This window comes from Leuciscus leuciscus, assembly GCF_965113295.1.
Source record: "Leuciscus leuciscus genome assembly, chromosome: 8".
NCBI lineage: Eukaryota > Metazoa > Chordata > Actinopteri > Cypriniformes > Leuciscidae > Leuciscus > Leuciscus leuciscus.
In genome coordinates, this window is record NC_138732.1 from 26133888 (window position 1) to 26146041 (window position 12154).

At 35.5% G+C, this 12154-nt stretch overlaps 1 protein-coding gene and 1 long non-coding RNA gene across 2 annotated transcripts in view; one reads left to right on the forward strand and one right to left on the reverse strand.

Moving 5' to 3' along the window:
- LOC309504564 (solute carrier family 4 member 11-like) overlaps positions 1-8462 on the reverse strand; it is a 37920-nt gene extending 29458 nt beyond the window's left edge. Inside the window, exon 1 of the mRNA XM_082177718.1 lies at positions 8272-8462. Coding sequence (XP_082033844.1) covers positions 8272-8305 — 34 coding nt within the window. The 5' untranslated portion in view covers positions 8306-8462. The remainder of the gene's footprint in view (positions 1-8271) is intronic.
- LOC309504606 overlaps positions 1-12154 on the forward strand; it is a 384924-nt gene that overhangs the window by 108882 nt on the left and 263888 nt on the right. The gene's annotated exons all lie outside the window — the stretch shown is intronic.

Here is a 12154-nt window from a genome sequence, read left to right on the forward strand (position 1 = left end):
AATATCACATGAAAAAGACTTGTGTTGTGACACAATGCCCTGCTAATCACAGCTGATTACTCTTGCAAGTGTGAAATTTGATTTGATTAGCAAATATTTAATAGGCAAACATGTAACTAAATAAGGAAAAGCTTCCATCCAATGTCATAGCTTGAACCACTCCAAAATGTCATTCGTCAGAAGCGAATATTTTGGGACACGCAACACAACACACTGTGGTTTCTCTTCATTACCCACAGTTGTACTGGTAAATGCGAGTGCGAGATATGTCTCGTCATATTTTCTTGTCTTTTCACTGTGTTTCCACCGGACTCGACAGTCGTGCCGCAACAGCTTAATTCAGGCTTTTCACACTAAACGCGACAAAGTGAATGCTGAAAATCCATTTGTCCTCTGTGTCAGAAGTTGTGCTAGCGCAAACGAGGCATCAGTTTAGGGTATTTGTTGTGTCGCGCTGCACTCAGTGTAGACAGCAGCACTGATTATAATGGGTTCTATATGCTTTTGTTGCGTCATGTTGCGCCGCTCACGTTGATGTAGATTCATTGTCTGCTTTATGTTTACCAGGCATTGTTCATGTTCATGCTTAGAGAAGAACCATGCATCATTTATGTATATTTTTACACGGCTCCCTGGGATGCTCAATTTCGATTCTTTAATTGTGCCACCTAGCAGTCTGTTATTGCAAGACAACAACCGCTACAACTAATAACAGACCGCTCAAGCAGGTACTACGAGACAACTTGAGGTAATAAAATGTAAAATTTAGATTTTTTGTTCAATTATTTATATGGCAAGTAGCCACATAATAAGCAGGATCATTTCGCAGTGGGGTCTTGTATCACCCTGAAGAGGTTTCTTTTGCATAAAAATCTGCTGAATGTACACTATCCCTTAGCCTTGCCGTGCCCCCCTTTTTATAACTCCGGGCCCCCAGTTTGGAAACCACTGCGCTAGACAGGCGTGTTTGACTGTTGCGCTTGCATGATTCAAATGACTCACTGAAAAAGACAGTAACTTGTCGCCACCTAGTGGTATATCAATTTTAACCAGCAGAAAGTGTCACTGAAAAATCTGTCTGGAACAAACAAACACAGACAAGTGGAGTGATTAAAACACTGAAAAGTTCCAGTGATGTTAACATCAGCACACTTGGAATGCCGAGCAGCTAATCAAAATCTTCGGCAAATGTGATATGTTTTAATTTCCCCTTATGTAAAGCATGTAATCATATTTTGCTTACAATGCTAGACACATTCCCTCTCAATGGACATCTTTTCTCTGCTGCTTGCCTTACTAGACTTCCTGTTAGCAGGCTCGCTGACTTCCTGTTGCTGACTGTGCAGTCCTCTGGTGCTGACAGGAATAATAGTTCCATGAAAAAGTCTGTACCTTTAGCAGGAACTACAGTAAATTGGCACTGACCCTAAATAGTTGTTTTAACTCTCTCTGAGACCTGATGGCAGATTTGAGTTCCTCAAAGAGTTAGTTAACCAAAAATTAAAAAAATGCATTGCATTCACATATAAACATTCATCAAAGCACATACAGTATCAGTTACGGAAAACAGAAGCTAAAGCATTTTTGCGTGATGTACGAGAACCAATGAGGTTCATTCGCAACACATAATTTGAGATTAAGCAAGAACCAATGAGGTTTGTTCTTGCGCGTCAAGCAGGTAGGGTTGAGCGCTCCGTTTATGTTCATGCTGTTAACGTGACATGGCATTTTCACTGTCACACAAGATAAAAATGTATATAATTATTGCCATCTAAAATGCAGTAAATGTTTAAAACAGTAAAATAATTTATCCAAATTAGTATATAACTAGTATATATTCTATTCACTTATATTTTCTCAGACATCAGACTGATCAATGTTTATATGTGAATAAAAGCGTAAATTCAATCTGTTCAGCATATAAAGTGATCATGTCTCTTCAGAAAAAGTGGACTAAACTGTACAATTCAAATGGATTAGTTTTACAATCTCGTCAAAGTGTCAGTTGTGTAGCTGTCAATGGAGGGACAGAAATCTCTCAGATTTCATTCAAATATCTTCATTTGCGTTTCGAAATTGAACGAATGTCTTAGGGGGTTGGAATGACATGAGGGTGAGTAAATTATGACAGAATTTTCATTTTTGGGTGAACTTTTTAAGGACAGACCAGGTTTGAAAATATCGAATCGTATAATATAAAACTAATTCTTTCCCCTAGAATTTTTTTTTAAACATTTATACATTTATTCATTATAATCATTTCATTTTAAAAGTATAGATTGTTGCTTCTCTTTAATGACCTCTTTTGAACTTTTAAGAGTTTTGATGTTTCAGAATTTCTCTATTTATAGAGCTTTAAACTTCTATAATATTAATTATTATAGTTATATTGTATCCCTGGCATCTGCCATGTCAAAGAGTCCTCAAAGTGTTTTTTTTTTTTTTTTTTTTTTTGTGACAGTGATGCTTGATGTGAGAGGGTTTCTCTGGCATTTATTTTTATTTTTATTCAGTATGTTTTAGAGTGATTCAATGCAATCATGTTTATCTAACACAGACGGATCATCATATTTGCTTTACATTTGCTCTTACATCTTCAGCTGGCTTTTCATTACCAGCTGAATCCTGACTCATTCTTATACCGGTTTTTACCTAATATTGCACTGCAATATTGAATATTATAAGTAACATGAGTTTTGACACACACACACACACACACACACACACACACACACACACACACACACACACACACACACACACACACACACACACACACACACACACACACACACACACACACACACACACACACACAAAACTCTTAGTAGATAATCCTCTTAGACAGAGAAAAAAAATAAAAAATGTCATTTAAATATTACTCAACAATTTTTCCAGTAGTACGTTAGAGTAAAACTGCTGACTTAAAAATGCATATGTCCCATATGCAGTGTTGATTATCACATTTGAATAGGAAACATTTTCACAGTCCTTCAAAATTGGCAAGATTAAAACAAGAGAAGTATTTCCTTGTAATCTTCCAGTCTAAGCAAATACAACAAGTGGTTCTGTAAATTACCCTGATAAGGAGACAAACTAATTCACAAGTGACCAAAACTCCACTTACAGGTCTCTATCCCCACTGATTTAGTTGACTAAACACAGCTGAACTTACCGGTTGGCACAAAATTCAGCACTTCTTTGCTTTCCATCATTTTCCTCTGAAGTAAAGCCGATCAACCCATCATGGTTTCAAATAAAAAGTCTACTGTCTGCTTCAAAACCATACTTTTACACCTCCACACATCAGCAATCACATGGCACATGAAACAGGGAGGGTTTGCTCTTCCTCTGGGTCCCTGTGCCTTTCACAGACACTAGACAAAACTGAAACACAACACAACTGACAGCAAGATATAATAATATTATATATATATATATGGAGAGAGAGAGAGAGAGAGAGAGAGAGAGAGAGAGAGAGAGAGAGAGAGAGAGAGAGAGAGAGAGACTATAACACATAAACATTTTATTTATTTATAACAGAAATTTGTTATTTAGGCACATTACATACTTTGCCCATAAACACAATTGACAAGAAAGGTTCACACAGATTAAGAAATCTACTACAAATTTAGCCCTGCACTGGGTCTGCCTGGAGAATATTTAAAACGTCTGACTATTAACTAACTTTCATGAATTAAACAGTTTTCTCTCCACCTAGTAGACTTACATTTGAGAGCTGATATGAAATAAAATTAATGCAGGATAAGTGGCAAAGTGGAAGGATGATTAAAATTTACACCCGAGATCATGCTACCAGTCCACTGAGAAATTAACCCAGCATCACATCAGTAATAATGCTAATATGCTCAATTTAACAAATTTACACAACGCACCTATTGAATAACTGAAGAATATCCCTTTAATAATATAACTGCACACTTGGAGTAATAAATACTGCAAAATTTAAGCATACTAAATATATTATTGTGCTTATATATTGCATAATTGTGACAGAAAGATATCTAATGACGTTGCAAAACATAAACATATATAAACTAGAAAAGGGAAATTTTGTTTTGACTGACCATCAACAGCCAATGCAGCATTAAAACTTTTATGCCTTTTCTGAACTTAATAAACACATAAATAAAACCTTGATGTTCACCCCACCCTCATTCGTGTGCTTTTCCATTGAATTCCTTTAGAACAACGTAATCATTCATGGCATTCCTGCTAATTATTTTTGTAGAGGTAAGATGCCTTGTAAACTCATATCAAAGAGGTGCTTTCACAAAACACCTCTGGCAGAGCGCTAAATGTTTGTGAGTTAAATGTTAGTGACTCCTAAGCAGATTGAATGCCACAAAAATTATGCCAGAAAAACAGGCCTCATGCTAGTAAAAGTTGTTGGTGGGCGTATTAATTATACAGGCCTCAGGTATGAAGCATCACAGTGAGTTATGCCTCTGGCTGCTGCTAGAGGGCAACACACAGCAGAGGCAGGAGAAACTTTGTGGACAATTCATAAACATGACTCAACCAACAATTCATCACATTATTTCAAGACTTACAGCATATATGATTAACGTAACATGGTTGCACAGACATAATGCAGATGCATTATTAGCGTGTGTACTGGATCCTTTCTTGAGAAAACAACAGTTCATTCTCAAAAAATAAAATGTAAAAACATTTCCATTGGGGTGGCACCCTTTCAAAAGATATTAATGTCCACTACAGGCACACATTTGTACTTTAAGGTACTAATATGCAATCTTTAGGGGTAAATAAGGTACAAATGTGTAACTTTTTAACTTAAAAGAAAACCTTTGAAATTTCACCATCTCTCAAATTATGCATTGTGTTATATTTGCATTTTTTTATAAAATGGTTGACTTGGATTTCGTTGCAAGAAATTTATTTATAATAAGGACACACAATTACAGTTTGATTGGAAATGAAGAACAAAAAAAATCCCTTGTTGGCAGAAGCTATTTAAACTATGTAATTCCACCCAGCATTGTCAGCCAGACAAATCAGAAACAACAACAACAACAAAAACTCTGGTAACAGGTCGCTTGCAACCAAACCAAGTTCGAGTCCAGCTTTTTCTGATCACGTTATTTGCCCCCTTTCCCATCACAAACAGCAGCATATCTCAGAGGCATTTATTTTAAATAAATGTGACTGGTGTGTAGATTAGTCTACCCATTCGGTGTGATGACGGTGAATGTCCCTGTCAACCTCTGTAGTCCCATTTATTCACTTCTTAGCAATGCCTTTTTTAAGACAAGTAGAAGACTTCAAAATAATCACAAGGGGGAATTATTACTGATGCACTTTATGTCATAGAATAAAATGTGAAAATATCGGTTTATCACAGACCTCAGGCATTTAACCAAAAAACTCATAAAAACAAACAAAAAACCATTGACTTCAGGACGATGGAACCAGAAGTGATAAAGTGCTAACTTGTTTCCCTGCAGCACTCATATGGTTAGGGTTAGGTGTTGGAGTGGACTTTAATCCACTTAGGATTTTGACAAATACACACTGAATTTGTTTGTTTTATTGCATATTGTTTTATAATGTACTACAATACACTGAGGCTGCATTATTTGCATAATAGTGTAAACATTATTTAGATGCTTTTTATACTTCGTGCAAAGAAAATACTTGTAAATTATGTGTAAATAGTGTAAATAGCATTTAACACGAGATTTACTATTCTTCACACATCAGATGTGTCAAACAGTATTTCATTTTCGAGCTGCTTCTCATTAAGACTCCTAGGTAAACAACAACACTAACTTTTGAAACAACTTTATTACATGTGCAATTTATGAATATATATATATATATATATATATATAATTTGCATGTGAATAAATATTGAAATCATTTAGGATTATTTTATAGTTCTTCAGATCACTGTTTTAGCATGAATTATACTTTTTAACATTAATTTGCATTCTTAAAATGGATCAAGATTCTCAAAGTCTGTGTCTGTGAAAGGTGGCAATAATAAATGGTGAAGGCCTTGTAAAAAGTTTCCATGACAGTCTTTGTGTGACCATCACCAAAATGAAAATGTTGAAATCTGTTAGTCTTGATATAACCCCATGGGACATCAACCATAAGTTAAAGAATCACCTATTATAGAGTGTCTGATTGTGAACGAGCGTTTTGATCTGTTTTAGTGAATGTCAACAGTGCCCTCTGCTGTTGTAGAGCCAAAGTGACTTGTTAAGCCAGACTGATCACAATTTACAGCAGTGTTTTTCAGTCCTGGGGATCCACACCACTGCACATTTTCTATATCTTCATAACACACCTGATTCAGATCATCAGCTTATTAGCAGAGAAAATATGCAGTGTTGTGGGTCTCCAGGAATAAAAATCACTGCGCAAAATGCATATTACATTACATTGTGTACCTTTAAACATTACCAGAAATATCATGTTTTGGAATCTTACTCAAACATCTACATTACTTGAACTTCTTTGGCTTAAAAAAAAAAGTGTTAAAAGCTCAAAATGTACACAAACAAAGCTGGGGGAAATATACAGTAAGGCCTTGCACCTGAATAATTGAATTATGCGTGTTTGGTCAAAGCATGGGAATATGGGCACTTTTAAAAAATAAATATTATTTTAAAGTATTATTGAAAGTTTTGTTGTAAACACTTGTGTCACTATTTGTCCCTTTTGTGAACTTGGACATTTCTGTTGAATAACTAAATTTAGGTGCATCGGCTATACATGAAGTGAGGTTTATGAGCATGTTTTATTTTTTATTTAATTTTTTTACCTGAGACTGTCATAATTTAACCCTATATTTCAATAAACAAATATAAACTACAATATTTCAATCTCAAAAGTTGAACTTATTGTTAGCTTAAATGTTTAAGTTCAATCTTTATGAATGGCTCATTAGGTGAATTTTACGACATATTTGAGAGCATTGAGTTAAGGCAATGGATTTACTAAAAATAAATGTAACTTATTAGTGTTTACAATGCAGACAGATACTGTAAACTATGATGACTCGCTATGTAAAGAAAAATGAAAACACAAAGTCCAATTAATGCATGCGTTATTCTCAACAAAGCCAAGATGACAAATAGAATGAATCATTTGTAGGAATAGTTGACTGAGAATAAAAAAGCACAGATAAGGCTCATTTTACATACATTGCAGTTGTCACAGAGTCAACAACATCGACAGCACCAGACCTCTTCACCCCACTCACTCGTTCCCAATCACCAGAGTACTAATCACCGTCACCTGTCACCAATCTTCACTGATCATCACCCAGCAGCCAGCACTATATAACTCTTCCCATGACAGTTCACCGTTGTCTGGTCTCGGCATTCCCTAAGTACACTTCACCTACCAGAACTAGCCTGAAAAACATGTGCCAAGCACTACCAAGACCACCACCACCACCACCACCACACGACCTTTCAGTCACACTTTATATTAGCTGCCTTTAACTATTATGCACTTACGTTAGTCTACAATGTACTTATTGTGTTCATGTTTGCATTGTAAAGCACTTGTGCTGCTATTGAGGTGGGATACAGGTAAAATTAGGGACAGGTTTGGTGGTATGCATAGGTTTAATGGTGGGGTAAGGGAAGGGTCAACAGTGTAATTAGATGTAATTACAGATGTAATTATATGCAGGCATTTTTAAAAACTAAATAAAAGTACCATGTAAAATCATGTATGTACACAATAAATGTGTTGTATCAAATTATTAATTTAAATGTTAGTATAGCCTACATTTAGTAGAAAAGTATAGCCTAGACATTTAGTTAGACACATTTCTCACTTAGTTCCCATATACTTTCTGTTTTGTTCCGTTCTTTGCTGGATATTGTCTTTGATATGCTGTGTTGATATAGCCTATGTAAATATTTCTCCTGTGATTCTACTGCATTTTTTCTTTTTTTATTAAAGATTATTTATGATATTGCCTTATTCGTGTGTGTTGCTTTACCACAACAGATGTGACAATATTATTGTGAAAATATGCATACATTTTTTATTCAACAGGTTTGCTCATTTTTACTGCATATTGCAATAAGTAGAACAGGCAGCATTTCATGTATCCACATTGGAGGGGAAATAAAAAATTAAAAAAAAAACACAAAATGAAACCGTTTTGCACAATAAAACCGTTTTGGAACCGTTTTGCACAATGACAGCTATCAGAAGTACTTTTTATCACCTTTAAAAAGTTAAAGAGTATGTATCTCCTACCTGCTGTAAAACTGGTCACTAGGACTTCTGTCATTCCACCTCTAGTGAAGACTGAAGAGGATCCAAATCTGCCATGCAATGACCTACTGGTTAAAAGACAACCTTAAATACTTAGCTACAGCTTCACATTAGTTAAAGTTTTAACAGATGAGATGAGAACAGTCTGGAATAGACAGAAGAAGTTAGGTATGGCAGACAAAGGCTTCCTAATCAGTGACTGTGTCAAGTGTAAAGTGTGCTGTCCACCATTCCTGTCCAAGACAAAGCAGTTGCCAGCACATCAGGTCAAAGAAACACAGGCCATAGCACGGGCGCGAGTGCATGTGGAACGTGTCATCAGGAGGATCAAAGCAAATAAACTGTTTGATGGTGTCATCCTGCTGTAAACACCAATCAGCTCTTTACAGTTGCATGCCTGTTGTCAAATTATCAAAACAAGTTAAGACATGGGTCAAATAATATCCTGTCATTTCTACTCCTTAGTCAATAAACCATAGTTGTAAATAGTTGACTTTTTATTCTTGTTAACCAACCATTCAACATTTATTTACAACATTTATTGTACAACTCTGTATAATTTAAATTGTTGTGGTTTTCTTTAACTAGTTTTATTAACAATTCTCAGTCCGAGACAAGACCTCTGAATACATTTTTGTAAAAAGTAGAAACAATCTTTCATAAATATCACTTTTTGTACTGTACATTTACAATAAACAAATTTTTATTTTTCAACAAAATTAATGTTTCATTGACAAGTATTTATGCATGTATGTGTAGAGGTAAAAATAATCAACCTTGTCTCTAATAACTTTATGCATAGCTGTGTCACTGTAGATGCGCTGCACAAACTAATCTTCCTGAGCCCACACCACAAAGTCACACCACTGCATTCCAGAGACCAGTAGTTGTCCCTGCACTTGCCAATAGTATGCATGTTTTTTTGTGTGTTTTTTTTTTTTTGAGAAATGGACCCATACTCCATTTGCAAATATTTGCAGTCAACAAAGTTTTTGACATTAGGGCATTTCATTTCAACAAGCCCAAACTGAGGGTGTTCAGTGGGATCGAACACTACACCATCAGGGGATGCACCAATCCAGGGGGCATCAGGATGAACGATTAAACCACAAGATGAGTAATATTTGTCAACTTGCTGTACTCAACAGTTACCTCTGACTCCATTTCTGTACGTCTTCTCATTTCTGCTGTCTGCCTGCTTCCCCTGTCAGCGCGGGACTTGGCAGAACTCAGGCCTCTGACATGGCACATCTCCCGAAATCTGGAGGCTGTTAACCTTGGTTTGCGAAGGTCATGCCACTCAGGACAAAAGCTTTGGTCATCTGTTGCCTCCTCAATTTTTCTGAGACATATCTAATGTCATGTTTAGACTTTGTAAGTGTAAGGACTCTTTCTCTCTACAAACAAATGTGCACTTAGTTGGAGCAAGATGATATCCTGCTAGAGGCAATGGTGGACTCGGTGGTGCTTTCCTATTGACTTACACTGTCCCACACTGACTTACTACAGGTGAAATTTTGACAATACCTCCCTTACTGTACGTACTGAAGGGTTGGGGTCAGAATCCCCTGTCTCTTCAATTTTATTATATATATCCTTTTGAATGATTACTTTATTCTTATTAAAAATTCAACAATCAAGTATGTATCCTAATCATTTCTGTATTCATTTTCTTTTAGGTGCATTCCAGTGTGTGCCCTTGGGTTGTGTTCACATGTAAGGGGCCTTTTGATGATAACTGTCTTGGGATTCAGAGAGCGGCGAGAGAGACTCTGTACTCATGTATTGCATATATATTATATATATTGTAAGTAAATCAAAACCAAATAAATTACAAGCTTTAAACTTCATGAGGTGCAATGACAAGGTATCTAACACCGGAGACGTCCTTGGTGAATCTGCGTCTGGCTGCGTCTGGCTGGCTGAAACTCCCTCTGCATACATTGTCTTTTACAGCCAATTGGTCAAACACAAAATCTTGAACTGTCATTATTTCTGGAAGACCCCTTAGGACTTTCGCATATAAAACTCTTTGTCTCTTTGTCCTCTTTTTCTGGACCTTTCCATCATCACTGTATCTTCTGTATCTCATCCGCAACACATAGACGTAATGATGGCATTTTTCTCCTTTCTTTTGCAAAGCTCTTTCTAATACATTTTCAATTCCTCTCTACTCTGCCACCATCTGCTTAATAAATGCTTACAACATTCAGTGTGGTATGTTTTTCTTTATAAACCATTTTCATAATAAAAATCTTTATAAAACAAGTTCAGGTGTTTTTCTTAATAAACAATTTTCTCAATATATGGTTACAATGATTATTAATACAAGTGTTTTACAGTAAACACTTTCATAATAAATTGTTTAACAACTACTTATGGTACCTTTCATTATAAAACCACTTTTTATTAGTTACAATTGTGGTTTACTATGACCCATAAATACTTAATATATCAAAAGCCATGATTAGAATAGAATAATTGCATATTTCACAACAATATCCACATATCTGAATCTATATATCTGTCTTAGTTGACTTGTATAAGTTTGAGGGTCAATTTATACATAATTTCACCTTATTTTCATTAAGTGAACATCTCATGTGTATTTTTTTAGGGAGTGGAGTAAAGGGGCATATTATCGTTCCTGCTTTCCTGGAGTGAAATGTTTTATCAGCCTGTTAAGTTGGACTGCTCTTCTGATAATGAGCTCAGGCCTTCTTCAGCCTCGAAGAGAACTGTTGTTTGTCAGTGTTCTGTGTGTGTGTGCGTTTGATATTCTTTGCAGATTCTGAACTTTGTGATATACAACATTCTCGGACCCTGGAAGAAGGTCACCACGGACTTAAATCTCGGAAATGGACGACAAATATTCTGATTAACGGCGATATACCCACTTATCTATCAAAAATGCATTATTGTTTAGACTTTATGTTCTCTTAGCCAATCAGAAGTAAACGATTATGTAATGCATGTCCTTGGAAAAGGTATAATTGTGTGAGATTTGTTTGTAAGGTAGAGTTGGCTTGCGACCTCCTCGTGACTTTGACGCTGGCTCTACCAATTTAACTGCAGACTATTCTTCAGTAAAATTGTACTTATTTGATTGAATTTCACGACTCCTGGTCTTCTTTCATCATATTATCTGGTCCTGGGTCTTACAACTGTACCCCCCCCAAACAGTACAATAAACAAATCATTTTTTCCTGTTCCAAAGGTTGTAGTACTTTCCTAGTGACCACACTGACTTACTACAGGTGGAATTTGGACAATAACTCCCTTACTGTACAATTATCAAATATATTTATGTAATAAACATTATTACATGTGTTTATTACATATGTTTATGTAATAAACTGTAATTTACCTATAGTGTTTTTTAATATTTATATTCCAATGGTTGTAGTACTTTCCTAGTGATCAGACTGACTTACTACTGGTGGAATTTTGACAATAACTCCCTTACTGTACGTACAATAAACCAATAAGTTCAAGAAAAAATTACTGTAATTCCCCCAAAGTATTTTTTCCTGTTCCAAAGGCTGTATTGCTTTCCTAGTGACCAGACTGACTTACTACAGGTGGAATTTTGACAATAACTCTCTTACTGTACGTACAATAAACGAATAAGTTCAAGAAAAAATTACTGTAATTCCCCTAAAGTATTTTTTCCCGTTCCAAAGGCTGTAGTGCTTTCCTAGTGACCACACTGACTTACTACAGGTGGAATTTGGATAATAACTCCCTTACTGTACAATTATCAAATATATTTATGTAATAAACATTATTACATGTGTTTATTACATATGTTTATGTAATAAACCGTAATTCACCTATAGTGTGTTTTTATATTTATATTCCAATG